This window comes from Bombina bombina, chromosome 5 (assembly GCF_027579735.1).
Source record: "Bombina bombina isolate aBomBom1 chromosome 5, aBomBom1.pri, whole genome shotgun sequence".
NCBI lineage: Eukaryota > Metazoa > Chordata > Amphibia > Anura > Bombinatoridae > Bombina > Bombina bombina.
The window spans coordinates 911,236,108-911,252,018 of NC_069503.1; the positions used below are offsets into that span (position 1 = coordinate 911,236,108).

Consider the following 15,911-nt stretch of genomic DNA (forward strand, 5'->3'; position numbering starts at 1 on the left):
TGAGCGAAGCCTCAGCAACCAGAAGCTTCAGGGAGAAAACAGCTGTGGGCCCTCAATTGTTTAAACAAACAATACCCGAGAACGTACCCCCACATCTGATATGAAAAACAAGACCACAGGGGATATCAATGCATATCCAGATCAACCCGGAGAACTCAAGTTCTGACCTAAAAAAAAGGGACCACCACTTGCCGGAGTCCAACGCTCCAAAGGAGCCAAGGTGGGAAAAGGTCATACGACGACACCTAGGGCCCCTAGACTGACAAACAAGGTAAGGCCAACAAGGCAATGAAATACCGCGATACCAAAGCACCTTGAGCAAGGCTAGTCTCCACATCACCTCCATAGAGAGGATCACAGGGAGAAAAAGGCGCAAAGCATCCCCAGCTCCAGGAAGAACCCAAGCAAAGCCCAAGGAGACCGCGCCCAGAGTCCCTTATAGGGACAACCATCCTTGTAAGGGAACCCAGGTACCTAAAAAGGAGACCTAACCCCCAACGGAGGAAGACCAAAAAAGGTCTCCTAAAACAGCTAGACAGTACACAGTCAATGTGCAAGAGCTGCAGCTGGCTACATACTGCAAACCATGCGCTGCAAGGCAGCTGTCAAACTACTAGCTGCTGAGGACCAAGTTCACAAAGGACAAGTCTCGAGCCTTAAAACGGCCAACCGCTAAAGACGGCGGGTTGAGGGCGCTAAGCCCTCCATCCGTCCACTACCTGGGGAAGGGAACTCTAGGGTCCGATAACACCAGACCAAGAGAGTGATGCAGCAGAAATACCACTGACCCAGTCATCCAGAATTAAGGCTATAAGGACTGAGACAATCCTTCCCTCCTCACAGACCCACAGGTCCTCTAGAATGCTTAGTTAAAAACTGTAAAATAATAATAACATAACCAATCGGCGCCTCGACCAGACCAGCAAAGCAGAACAGCGCCACGTGTCTCAACAGCCCCAAGACAGAACCGAACCTAACAGGACCAGGCTGCAACCAGGGTCCTAAATATCAAGCTGCATAAATCCTCCCTCAGAAGGGAAGATGGGAAAACAGACAAACATAGGACTAACCTGTCCCCAAAAACACTTCCGCAGAAGTAACAGAGTATCGATCCCAGTTTAAGATTCCTGAAGGAAACAAAATAAAAAGACATCATGATTGGATAAAAAGAAATATAAGGCAACCCGTAGGTTAACGCCCAAGAAGAAAACAGGCCTACCCGCAGGACCAGCCAGAGTCCTATTCTTGCAAAAAAAAACTGTGAAGGATCTCAAAGAACAGTCAGGAGATTACATCATCCCCACATGTCTAATGAGGTGCACCATTCGAAGAAGCAGACTGAAAATTCCCGTATCCGATAAGAATAGGGTAATTTAATAACTGAAGGCGCGCAGCTCTGTAACTCAAGGCACAACACTCAGGGAGAGCTACGCCCTCCCCAAGGCGGTAGACCCGGGACAATAGAGCACGAGCACAATCGCGCATAAACATCTGGACTCTGCAGACGAATAATCGCCAAGAATATGTGGAAGCAAAAACGTGCTGCAACCTCCGGGGGGAACAAGCCGCCCTGCATGGAGGAATAATCATAATCGAGGTTACCCGCATGTGTAAAGGTATGAAGTGGTAGGGAACTTGCCTCTTGGAGGACAGGACCCCCAGAGGCAGATGGCTCAGCTGTCCCTTGATTCCCAGAGCAACAAGCCGCTCTAATAAAGCACACCGAACATAACAGATTGACATGTGTCAACAAGACCAATCCGGACTCTTCCCCGGACGAAAAATCTGAAATTAGAACAGTCTCAGCATCAGAATCTTCCATAACTGGATAGAGAATATGCCAATATGGACTATAAGACAAAACAAAGCGGCACCTGACACCCACAATGGTTGGGGCACTCACCACTTCCAATGAACCAGACCCCAGCGAACTAGAATTTCTCCGTCGCCACACGGTCAGGAATGCGGAAATGGAAGACGGAGTGTAATCACGCCCAGCCATAAGGTTGCGTCACTTCCAAAGGCCTTTATGTTCCAAGCTATGAGCCTAGTTAACACTACACATAAGCAGATTGAATCACATAAACATGATTAAAAACCCCCCTGTTCAATAACCCCCTCAGGAGATATTAACCCTTGATTCCAAGATACTAAAAGGAGACTCACTGAGACCCTAATGTTAAGTTAGTCCCGCAAGGTGGTAGCCTCTCAGGAAAACATCTGTATTACAGTACATTCATGAAGAAAGAAAATGAAACGATCTTACCGGAATCTACGCCATGGAACAGGAACACGGCCCTTCAAGTGCGACGGATAGAAGCATCAGCTCCGCCATGGACTTGAGAGAAGAAAGCAGGCAGCGGAGCAAAGTTCGAGAACGCTGATTGCTTGAGGAGCTGTTAACATGAGTCGGGATGGTTTCACAGAAAGACTCTCCCTGCATCTCCGGACTCTAACTTTCATCCAAGCCCTCACTGACAGAATTACATAAAACTCCAGTCCCATGTCGAAAAGTACTACCCTCCATAAGAAACAAATTAAATTCTGACACTTCTCGGCCAACCTCCTGGGACGAAAGGCAAAGAATGGGAGGAGTATTTAAGCCTTTGGCTGGGGTGCCTTTGCTTTCTCCTGTTGGCCAGGTTCTTATTTCCCATAAGTAATGAATGCAGCTGTGGACTCTTTCAATTTAAGAAGAAAACAAAAGTCAAGTGAAATGAGAGTAAAACCTTTAAAACCGCCTACTTACAACCTTGGATCCTTTTTTTTCTTCTTCATCCAAGGGACATTAAACAATAAAGGCATGTCATGCACCTTCCTCTAATTTCAGGTGCCGTTTTTGGAAAAAATGTTATATTGCAGATATCGGAAGGAGAGTTGCTGCACATGTGCAAACACATCGGCACTAGAATGTAGTGAAAGCTAGTTTTCAACATGGTGTCAACCATGACTTGCAGGAGAAGGGGAAACACCTAAATGCTAGGCTTATAAAATGTATTTAGTGTTTAATGTCTCTTTAAATCTATTTTACTGGGGTTCCCTAGCTCCTCAGGCAAAGAGTTGTACAGTATAATTGCTCTTACAGTGAAGACAAGAAATAGCAGTTTTGAAACAGGAAATTAAATCTCTCCTTTAGCCTAAAGAGTAACTTCTTGACACAAAATATTGTTGGAATAAGCAGTGTTCCCACCAACTCTCTATATGTAACATGACCACATAACCTCTCTTCATAAGCTTAAATCCTCCAATTCCATTCATTTTGTAGCCATTCCCTTTCTAATTCTGCATTGTCCTTTTTAATAAATTGTTCCCCAAAACTGCACTCCATACTTAAAGGTGGCATCACAGATTCATACAGGGGCAGAATTAGGTTTTCTTTTTTTGCATTTATGCTTATAGTTATATGTGACATATGCTTTCTGTTGGTTTTGAAATCAACGAGTTTTAATTTATTTTTAAAGAAGAAAAAAAAAAAGTGAAAAAAACATAATTTATGCTTACCTGATAAATGTATTTCTCTTGTAGTGTAGTCAGTCCACGGGTCATCCATTACTTATGGAATATATCTCTTCCTAACAGGAAGCTGCAAGAGGATCACCCAAGCAGAGCTGCTATATAGCTCCTCCCCTCACATGTCATATTCAGTCATTCGACCAAAAGCAGAAGAGAAAGGAGAAACCATAGGGTGCAGTGGTGACTGGATTTAATTAAAATTTAGATCTGCCTTAAAGACAGGGCGGGCCGTGGACTGACTACACTACAAGAGAAATAAATTTATCAGGTAAGCATAAATTATGTTTTCTCTTGTTAAGTGTAGTCAGTCCATGGGTCATCCATTACTTATGGAATACCAATACCAAAGCTAAAGTACACGGATGAAGGGAGGGACAAGGCAGGAACATTAAACAGAAGGAACCACTGCCTGAAGTACCTTTCTCCCAAAAATAGCCTCCGAAGAAGCAAAAGTGTCAAATTTGTAAAATTTTGAAAAAGCGTGAAGTGAAGACCAAGTTGCAGCCTTGCAAATCTGTTCAACAGAGGCCTCATTTTTAAAGGCCCAGGTGGAAGCCACAGCTCTAGTAGAATGGGCTGTAATCCTTTCAGGAGGCTGCTGTCCAGCAGTCTCATAGGCTAAACTTATTATGCTACGAAGCCAAAAAGAGAGAGAGAGGTAGCCGAAGCCTTTTGACCTCTTCTCTGTCCAGAGTAAACGACAAACAGGGAAGAAGTTTGACGAAAATCTTTAGTTGCCTGCAAATAGAACTTCAGGGCACGGACTACATCCAGATTATGCAAAAGTCGTTCCTTCTTTGAAGAAGGGTTAGGACACAGTGATGGAACAACAATCTCTTGATTCATATTCCTGTTAGTAACTACCTTAGGTAAGAACCCAGGTTTAGTACGCAGAACTACCTTGTCTGAATGAAAAATCAGATAAGGAGAATCACAATGTAAGGCAGATAACTCAGAGACTCTTCGAGCCGAGGAAATAGCCATCAAAAACAGAACCTTCCAGGATAACAGCTTGATATCAATGGAATGAAGGGGTTCAAATGGAACGCCTTGAAGAACGTTAAGAACTAAGTTTAAGCTCCACGGCGGAGCAACAGTCTTAAACACAGGCTTAATCCTAGCTAAAGCCTGACAAAAAGCCTGAACGTCTGTAACTTCAGCCAGACGTTTGTGTAGAAGAATAGACAGAGCAGAAATCTGTCCCTTTAACGAACTAGCAGATAAGCCCTTTTCTAAACCCTCTTGTAGAAAGGACAATATCCTAGGAATCCTAACCTTACTCCATGAGTAACACTTGGATTTGCACCAATATAAATATTTACGCCATATCTTGTGGTAAATTTTTCTGGTAACAGGCTTCCTAGCCTGTATTAAGGTATCAATAACCGACTCCGAGAAGCCACGCTTTGATAGAATCAAGCGTTCAATCTCCATGCAGTCAGCCTCAGAGAAATTAGATTTGGATGGTTGAAAGGACCCTGAATTAGAAGGTCCTGTCTCAGAGGCAGAGACCACGGTGGACAGGACGACATGTCCACTAGGTCTGCATACCAGGTCCTGCGTGGCCACGCAGGCGCTATCAGAATCACTGAAGCTCTCTCCTGTTTGATCTTGGCAATCAAACGAGGAAGCATCGGAAATGGTGGAAACACATAAGCCATGTTGAAGACCCAAGGGGCTGTCAGAGCATCTATCAGCACTGCTCCCGGGTCCCTGGACCTGGATCCGTAACAAGGAAGCTTGGCGTTCTGGCGAGACGCCATGAGATCCAGATCTGGTTTGCCCCAACGATGAATCAGTTGAGTAAAGACCTCCGGATGAAGTTCCCACTCCCCCGGATGAAAAGTCTGGCGACTTAGAAAATCCGCCTCCCAGTTCTCCACGCCTGGGATGTAAATCGCTGACAGGTGGCAAGAGTGAGACTCTGCCCAGCGAATTATCTTTGAGACTTCCCACATCGCTAGGGAACTTCTGGTTCCCCCTTGATGGTTGATGTAAGCCACAGTCGTGATGTTGTCCGACTGAAATCTGATGAACCTCAGAGTTGCTAACTGAGGCCAAACTAGGAGAGCATTGAATATTGCTCTTAATTCCAGAATATTTATTGGGAGGAGTTTCTCCTCCTGAGTCCATAATCCCTGAGCCTTCAGGGAGTTCCAGACTGCGCCCCAGCCTAGAAGGCTGGCGTCTGTTGTTACAATCGTCCAATCTGGCCTGCGAAAGGTCATCCCCTTGGACAGATGTGGCCGAGAAAGCCACCATAGAAGAGAATCTCTGGTCTCTTGATCCAGATTTAGTAGGGGGGACAAATCTGAGTAATCCCCATTCCACTGACTTAGCATGCACAATTGCAGCGGTCTGAGATGCAGGCGCGCAAATGGTACTATGTCCATTGCCGCTACCATTAAGCCGATTACTTCCATGCACTGAGCTACTGACGGGTGTGGAATGGAATGAAGGACACGGCAAGCATTTAGAAGTTTTGATAACCTGGCCTCTGTCAGGTAAATTTTCATCTCTACAGAATCTATAAGAGTCCCTAGAAAGGGAACCCTTGTAAGTGGTAATAGAGAACTCTTTTCCACGTTCACCTTCCACCCATGCGACCTCAGAAATGCCAGAACTATCTCTGTATGAGACTTGGCAGTTTGAAAACTTGACGCTTGTATCAGAATGTCGTCTAGGTACGGAGTCACCGCTATGCCTCGCGGTCTTAGTACCGCCAGAAGTGAGCCCAGAACTTTTGTAAAGATTCTTGGAGCCGTAGCTAATCCGAAGGGAAGAGCTACAAACTGGTAATGCCTGTCTAGGAAAGCAAATCTTAGGTACCGATAATGATCCTTGTGAATCGGTATGTGAAGGTAGGCATCCTTTAAGTCCACTGTGGTCATGTACTGACCCTCTTGGATCATGGGAAGGATGGTTCGAATAGTTTCCATTTTGAATGATGGAACTCTTAGGAATTTGTTTAGGATTTTTAAGTCCAAGATTGGTCTGAAGGTTCCCTCTTTCTTGGGAACCACAAATAGATTTGAATAGAATCCTTGCCCGTGTTCTGTCCGCGGAACTGGGTGGATCACCCCCATTAGTAAGAGGTCTTGTACACAGCGTAGAAACGCCTCTTTCTTTATTTGGTTTGCTGATAACCTTGAAAGATGAAATCTCCCTCGTGGAGGAGAAGTTTTGAAGTCCAGGAGATATCCCTGAGATATGATCTCCAACGACCAGGGATCTTGGACATCTCTTGCCCAAGCCTGGGCGAAGAGAGAAAGTCTGCCCCCCACTAGATCCGTTTCTGGATAGGGGGCCCTCTCTTCATGCTGTCTTAGGGGCAGCAGCAGGTTTCTTGGCCTGCTTGCCCTTGTTCCAGGACTGGTTAACTTTCCAGCCCTGCCTGTAACGAGCAACAGCTCCTTCCTGTTTTGGAGCGGAGGAAGTTGATGCTGCTCCTGCCTTGAAGTTACGAAAGGCACGAAAATTAGACTGTTTGGCCTTTGATTTGGCCCTGTCCTGAGGTAGAGCATGGCCCTTACCTCCCGTAATGTCAGCTATAATTTCTTTCAAGCCGGGCCCGAATAAGGTCTGCCCTTTGAAAGGAATATTAAGCAATTTAGATTTAGAAGTCACGTCAGCTCTGCGCGCTTGGATGGCGAATCCGGAGTTCTTAGCCGTAAGTTTGGTTAAATGTACGACGGCATCAGAAACAAATGCGTTAGCTAGCTTAAGTGCTTTAAGCAATGGAGCTGTTGCGAATGGCCTCTTCCAGAGACTCAAACCAGAATGCCGCCGCAACAGTGACAGGCGCAATGCATGCAAGGGGCTGTAAGATAAAACCTTGTTGAACAAACATTTTCTTAAGGTAACCCTCTAATTTCTTATCCATTGGATCTGAAAAGGCACAACTATCCTCTACCGGGATAGTGGTACGCTTAGCTAAAGTAGAAACTGCTCCCTCCACCTTAGGGACCGTCTGCCATAAGTCTCGTGTGGTGGCGTCTATAGGAAACATTTTCCTAAATATGGGAGGAGGGGAAAAAGGCACACCAGGTCTATCCCACTCCTTGCTAATAATCTCTGTAAGCCTTTTAGGTATAGGAAACACGTCAGTACACACCGGTACCGCATAGTATCTATCCAACCTACATAATTTTTCTGGAATTGCAACCGTGTTACAATCATTCAGAGCCGCTAATACCTCCCCTAGCAATATGCGGAGGATCTCAAGCTTAAATTTAAAATTAGAAATCTCTGAATCCAGTCTCCCTGGATCAGATCCGTCACCCACAGAATGAAGCTCTCCGTCTTCATGTTCTGCAAACTGTGACGCAGTATCTGACATGGCTCTCACCTCATCCGCGGGCTCTGTCCTTAACCCAGAGCTATCGCGCTTGCCTCTTAATTCTGGCAATTTAGATAATACTTCTGTCATAACAGTAGCCATGTCTTGCAAAGTGATTTGTAAGGGCCTCCCTGATGTACTTGGCGCCACAAAATCACGCACCTCCTGAGCGGGAGGCGAATGTACTGACACGTGAGGAGAGTTAGTCGGCATAACTTCCCCCTCGTTGTCTGGTGATAATTTCTTTACATGTAAAGATTGACTTTTATTTAAAGTAACATCAATGCAATTAGTACACAAATTTCTATTGGGCTCCATATTGGCCTTTAAACATAGTGAACAAAGAGATTCATCTGTGTCAGACATGTTTAAACAGACTAGCAATGAGACTAGCAAGCTTGGAAATACTTTTCTAAATAAATTTACAAGCAATATAAAAAACGCTACTGTGCCTTTAAGAAGCACAAAAAGCTGTCACAGTTGAAATAACAATGAACCAAAATAGTTATAGCAACCAATTTTTCACAGTAAATGTATTAAGTTAGCAAAGGATTGCACCCACCAGCAAATGGATGATTAACCCCTTAATACCCAAAAACGGATAACAATTTAATAATTAACGTTTTTATCACAGTCAAAACATACTGTCACAGGTCTGCTGTGACTGATTACCTCCCTCAAAATGAATTTTGAAGACCCCTGAGCTCTCTAGAGACGATCTGGATCATGGAGGATGAAGTAGACAGATTGTGACTGAATTTTTACTGCGCAAAAAAGCGCTAAAATAGGCCCCTCCCACTCATATTACAACAGTGGGGAAGCTCAGATAACTGTTTCTATGCAGAAAACAAAGATGGCCATGTGGTAAAAATCATGCCCCAATAAGTTTTATCACCAAGTACCTCACAAAAAACGATTAACATGCCAGTAAACGTTTTAAACATACATTTGAAAAGTTATGAAGTGTTATTAATAAGCCTGCTACCAGTCGCTTTTACTGCAGTTAAGGCTCATACATTATTTCAGTATTAACAGTATTTTCAGAGTCAATTCCATTCCTTAGAAAAATACATTCAGTGTACACACACTCATCAGCCTAATACCAGTCGCTATCACTGCATTTAAGGCTGAACTTACGTTACATTGGTATCAGCAGTATTTTCTCAGTCAATTCCATTCCTCAGAAAAATAATTTACTGCACATACCTCATTTGCAGGGGGGCCCTGCATGCTATTCCCCTTTTCTGAAGTTACCTCACTCCTCAGATGAGAACAGCCAGTGGATCTTAGTTACGTCTGCTAAGATCATAGAAAACGCAGGCAGATTCTTCTTCTAATGCTGCCTGAGAACAAACAGCACACTCCGGTGCCATTTAAAATAACAAACTTTTGATTGAAGAAATAAACTAAGTTAAAAAACACCACAGACCTCTCACAGCGACCTATCTTTAGTTAGGCTGCAAGAGAATGACTGAATATGACATGTGAGGGGAGGAGCTATATAGCAGCTCTGCTTGGGTGATCCTCTTGCAGCTTCCTGTTAGGAAGAGATATATTCCATAAGTAATGAATGACCCGTGGACTGACTACACTTAACAAAAGAAACATAATTTATGCTTACCTGATAAATTTATTTCTCTTGTAGTGTATCCAGTCCACGGATCATCCATTACTTGTGGGATATTCTCCTTCCCAACAGGAAGTTGCAAGAGGATCACCCACAGCAGAGCTGCTATATAGCTCCTCCCCTCACTGCCATATCCAGTCATTCGACCGAAACAAGACGAGAAAGGAGAAACCATAGGGTGCAGAGGTGACTGTAGTTTAATTAAAATTTAGACCTGCCTTAAAAGGACAGGGCGGGCCGTGGACTGGATACACTACAAGAGAAATAAATTTATCAGGTAAGCATAAATTATGTTTTCTCTTGTTAAGTGTATCCAGTCCACGGATCATCCATTACTTGTGGGATACCAAAGCTAAAGTACACGGATGATGGGAGGGACAAGGCAGGAACTTAAACGGAAGGAACCATTGCCTGTAGAACCTTTCTCCCAAAAACAGCCTCCGAAGAAGCAAAAGTGTCAAATTTGTAAAATTTTGAAAAGGTGTGAAGCGAAGACCAAGTCGCAGCCTTGCAAATCTGTTCAACAGAGGCCTCATCTTTAAAGGCCCAGGTGGAAGCCACAGCTCTAGTAGAATGAGCTGTAATCCTTTCAGGGGGCTGCTGTCCAGCAGTCTCATAGGCTAAGCGTATTATGCTCCGAAGCCAAAAGAGAGAGGTTGTCGAAGCTTTTTGACCTCTCCTCTGTCCAGGGTAAACGACAAACAGGGCAGATGTTTGACGAAAATCTTTAGTAGCCTGTAAGTAAAACTTCAAGGCACGGACTACGTCCAGATTATGCAAAAGACGTTCCTTCTTTGAAGAAGGATTAGGACACAATGATGGAACAACAATCTCTTGATTGATATTCCTGTTAGAAACTACCTTAGGTAAAAACCCAGGTTTGGTACGCAGAACTACCTTGTCTGAATGAAAAATCAGATAAGGAGAATCACACTGTAAGGCAGATAACTCAGAGACTCTTCGAGCCGAGGAAATAGCCATCAAAAACAGAACTTTCCAAGATAAAAGTTTAATATCAATGGAATGAAGGGGTTCAAACAGAACTCCTTGAAGAACTTTAAGAACCAAGTTTAAGCTCCACGGGGGAGCAACAGTTTTAAACACAGGCTTAATCCTAACCAAAGCCTGACAAAATGCCTGGACGTCTAGAACTTCTGCCAGACGCTTGTGCAAAAGAATAGACAGAGCAGAGATCTGTCCTTTTAAAGAACTAGCTGATAAGCCTTTGTCCAAACCCTCTTGGAGAAAGGACAATATCCTAGGAATCCTAACCTTACTCCATGAGTAACTCTTGGATTCACACCAATAAAGATATTTACGCCATATCTTATGGTAGATTTTCCTGGTGACAGGCTTCCGAGCCTGTATTAAGGTATCAATGACTGACTCGGAGAAGCCACGCCTTGATAGAATCAAGCGTTCAATCTCCATGCAGTCAGTCTCAGAGAAATTAGATTTGGATGATTGAAAGGACCTTGTATTAGAAGGTCCTGCCTCAGAGGCAGAGTCCATGGTGGAAGAGATGACATGTCCACTAGGTCTGCATACCAGGTCCTACGTGGCCACGCAGGCGCTATCAGAATCACCAATGCTCTCTCCTGTTTGATTTTGGCAATCAGTCGAGGGAGCAGAGGAAACGGTGGAAACACATAGGCCAGGTTGAAGAACCAAGGAGCTGCTAGAGCATCTATCAGCGTTGCTCCCGGGTCCCTGGACCTGGATCCGTAACAAGGAAGCTTGGCGTTCTGGCGAGACGCCATGAGATCCAGTTCTGGTTTGCCCCAACGATGGACCAGTTGAGCAAACACCTCCGGATGGAGTTCCCACTCCCCCGGATGAAAAGTCTGACGACTTAGAAAATCCGCCTCCCAGTTCTCTACGCCTGGGATGTGGATCGCTGACAGGTGGCAAGAGTGAGACTCTGCCCAGCGAATTATCTTTGAAACTTCTAACATCGCTAGGGAACTCCTGGTTCCCCCTTGATGGTTGATGTAAGCCACAGTCGTGATGTTGTCCCACTGAAATCTGATGAACCTCAGTGTTGCTAACTGAGGCCAAGCTAGAAGAGCATTGAATATTGCTCTTAACTCCAGAATATTTATTGAGAGGAGTTTCTCCTCCTGAGTCCACGATCCCTGAGCCTTCAGGGAGTTCCAGACTGCACCCCAACCTAGAAGGCTGGCATCTGTTGTTACAATCGTCCAATCTGGCCTGTGAAAGGTCATACCCTTGGACAGATGGACCCGAGAAAGCCACCAGAGAAGAGAATCTCTGGTCTCTTGATCCAGATTTAGTAGAGGGGACAAATCTGAGTAATCCCCATTCCACTGATTTAACATGCATAATTGCCGCGGTCTGAGATGCAGGCGCGCAAATAGCACTATGTCCATTGCGACTACCATTAAGCCGATTACTTCCATGCACTGAGCCACTGACGGGCGTGGAATGGAATGAAGGACACGGCAAGCATTTAGAAGTTTTGATAACCTGAACTCCGTCAGGTAAATTTTCATTTCAACAGAATCTATAAGAGTCCCTAGGAAGGAGACTCTTGAGAGTGGTGATAGAGAACTCTTTTCCACGTTCACTTTCCACCCATGCGACCTCAGAAATTCCAGAACTATCTCTGTATGAGACTTGGCAATTTGAAAGCTTGACGCCTGTATCAGGATGTCGTCTAGATACGGAGCCACCGCTATGCCTCGCGGTCTTAGAACCGCCAGAAGTGAGCCCAGAACCTTTGTAAAAATTCTCGGGGCAGTGGCCAACCCGAAGGGAAGAGCTACAAATTGGTAATACCCGTCTAGAAAGGCAAACCTTAGGAACCGATGATGATCTTTGTGAATCGGTATGTGAAGGTAGGCATCCTTTAAGTCCACTGTGGTCATATACTGACCCTCTTGGATCATGGGTAGGATGGTCCGGATAGTTTCCATTTTGAATGATGGAACTCTGAGGAATTTGTTTAAGATCTTTAGATCCAAGATTGGTCTGAAGGTTCCCTCTTTCTTGGGAACCACAAACAGATTTGAATAAAATCCCTGTCCTTGTTCCGTCCGCGGAAATGGATGGATCACTCCCATTACTAGGAGGTCTTGCACACAGCTTAGGAATGCCTCTTTCTTTATCTGGTTTGCTGATAACCTTGAAAGATGAAATCTCCCTTGTGGAGGAAAAGCTTTGAAGTCCAGAAGATATCCCTGAGATATGATCTCCAATGCCCAGGGATCCTGAACATCTCTTGCCCACGCCTGGGCGAAGAGAGAAAGTCTGCCCCCCACTAGATCCGTTTCCGGATAGGGGGCCATTCCTTCATGCTGTCTTGGGGGCAGCAGCAGGCTTTCTGGCCTGCTTGCCCTTGTTCCAGGACTGGTTAGGTTTCCAGGCCTGGTTAGGTTTCCAGGCCTGTCTGGAATGAGCAACAGTTCCCTCTTGTTTTGAAGCGGAGGAAGTTGATGCTGCTCCTGCCTTGAAATTTCGAAAGGCACGAAAATTAGACTGTTTGGCCTTTGATTTGGCCCTGTCCTGAGGAAGGGTATGACCCTTGCCTCCAGTAATGTCAGCAATAATTTCCTTCAAGCCAGGCCCGAATAAGGTCTGCCCCTTGAAAGGAATGTTGAGTAATTTAGACTTTGAAGTCACGTCAGCTGACCAGGATTTAAGCCATAGCGCCCTACGCGCCTGGATGGCGAATCCGGAATTCTTAGCCGTTAGTTTAGTCAAATGAACAATGGCATCAGAAAGAAATGAGTTAGCTAGCTTAAGCGTTCTAAGCTTGTCAATAATTTCATTCAATGGAGCTGTCTGGATGGCCTCTTCCAGGGCCTCAAACCAGAATGCCGCCGCAGCAGTGACAGGCGCAATGCATGCAAGGGGCTGTAAAATAAAACCTTGTTGAATAAACATTTTCTTAAGGTAACCCTCCAATTTTTTATCCATTGGATCTGAAAAAGCACAACTGTCCTCAACCGGGATAGTGGTACGCTTTGCTAAAGTAGAAACTGCTCCCTCCACCTTAGGGACCGTCTGCCATAAGTCCCGTGTAGTGGCGTCTATTGGAAACATTTTTCTAAATATAGGAGGTGGGGAAAAGGGCACACCGGGTCTATCCCACTCCTTGCTAATAATTTCTGTAAGCCTTTTAGGTATAGGAAAAACGTCAGTACACACCGGCACCGCATAGTATCTATCCAGCCTACACAATTTCTCTGGAATTGCAACTGTGTTACAGTCATTCAGAGCAGCTAATACCTCCCCAAGCAATACACGGAGGTTCTCAAGCTTAAATTTAAAATGAGAAATCTCTGAATCAGGTTTCCCCGAGTCAGAGATGTCACCCACAGACTGAAGCTCTCCGTCTTCATGTTCTGCATACTGTGACGCAGTATCAGACATGGCTCTAACAGCATTTGTGCGCTCTGTATCTCTCCTAACCCCAGAGCTATCGCGCTTGCCTCTTAATTCAGGCAATCTAGATAATACCTCTGACAGGGTATTATTCATGATTGCAGCCATGTCCTGCAAGGTAATCGCTATGGGCATCCCTGATGTAATTGGCGCCATATTAGCGTGCGTCCCCTGAGCGGGAGGCGAAGGGTATGACACGTGGGAAGAGTTAGTCGGCATAACTTCCCCCTCGACAGAACCCTCTGGTGATAATTCTTTTATAGATAAAGACTGATCTTTACTGTTTAAGGTGAAATCAATACATTTAGTACACATTCACCTATGGGGCTCCACCACGGCTTTCAAACATAATGAACAAGTAGGTTCCTCTGTGTCAGACATGTATAAACAGACTAGCAATGAGACTAGCAAGCTTGGAAAACACTTTAAAACAAGTTTACAAGCAATATAAAAAACGTTACTGCGCCTTTAAGAAACACAAATTTTCCCAAATTTTGAAATAACAGTGAAAAAATGCAGTTACACTAACGAAATTTTTACAGTGTATGTAATAAGTTAGCAGAGCATTGTACCCACTTGCAAATGGATGATTAACTCCTTAATACCAAAAACGGAATAACAAATGACAAAAACGTTTTTTAAACAGTCACAACAACTGCCACAGCTCTACTGTGGCTTTTTACCTCCCTCAATACGACTTTTGAACCCATCAGAGAAGTCCTGGATCATGCAGGAAGAAGCTGGATGTCTGTGTCTGTAATTTTTGCTGTGCAAAAAAAAAACGCCAAAATAGGCCCCTCCCACACATATTACAACAGTGGGAAGCCTCAGGGAACTGTTTCTAGGCAAAATTCAAGCCAGTCATGTGGAAAAAACTAGGCCCCAATAAGTTTTATCACCAAACATATGTAAAAAACGATTAAACATGCCAGCAAACGTTTTAAAATACACTTTTATAGGAGTATGTATCTCTATTAATAAGCCTGATACCAGTTGCTATCACTGCATTTAAGGCTTTACTTACATTACTTCGGTATCAGCAGCATTTTCTAGCAAATTCTCAGGTACCATTTAAAAATAAACTTTTGATTGAAGAAATAAACTAAGTATAAAACACCACAGTCCTCTTACGACCTCCATCTTAGTTGAGAGTTGCAAGAGAATGACTGGATATGGCAGTGAGGGGAGGAGCTATATAGCAGCTCTGCTGTGGGTGATCCTCTTGCAACTTCCTGTTGGGAAGGAGAATATCCCAAGTAATGGATGATCCGTGGACTGGATACACTTAAGAGAAATAGCCATATTTTAAAAATGTTTTGCATTTAATATATCATACTTTAAGATTAAAGGCATACATGAACCAGAACGTAACCAATTTTGTATTTATAAGTAAAATACACATAATAGCTTTTTATGTTAACCCACACATTATTCTGTTTTGTTTAATTTTTTGCCTAGTTATTTTAAATGAAAATCCTTCCCACAAATCTATCACCATAACCACAAAGTAGCCATACATGTAAAACCTTTAGACTTCAAATCACAACAACCTTTTCTAGTACTCTTTCCTGCAGATTATTATTACATACCTGCTTCTACTGGGTCTGTTGCACTTTCTTCTTTCACTTCTTGCAACTTCTCAGCTGTTGAAAAGAAAGAAATGTAAAAAAATGAAGTTAAAAAATTAAAACTGGAAAAGGGAATACAAAGAAATCCCTTTAAAGAAAAAAAAAATGCACTGGCCTTTTATTAAGATTACCTTATTGCTGACTGATTGCTACAAACACCATAGGCAGTTGAGATATCAGAGAAAAATGTCTAGTAACTGTCATCTGGACCTTTAAAGAACTAGTTCTAGTTATTTTTTTTCCCCATTACTGTTGTAAACTGGTGGTAACAAGAAGTATCTCCATTAAAAGGGACAGTCTACACCGCCAACAAGTTTACTTATTGCATTGTATTTTATTTTAGTCTTTTTTTCTTGTAATTTAAAGGATAGAATGGTCAAAAGCAAATATGCATGGT

General features: G+C 43.8%; 1 protein-coding gene across 1 annotated transcript in view; it reads right to left on the bottom strand.

Moving 5' to 3' along the window:
• LOC128660956 (aspartyl/asparaginyl beta-hydroxylase) overlaps nt 1-15,911 on the bottom strand; it is a gene marked incomplete in the record, with an annotated part of 420,872 nt that overhangs the window by 122,080 nt on the left and 282,881 nt on the right. Inside the window, 1 exon segment of the mRNA XM_053715069.1 lies at nt 15,476-15,529. Within this exon segment, the coding sequence (XP_053571044.1) occupies nt 15,476-15,529 (54 nt within the window).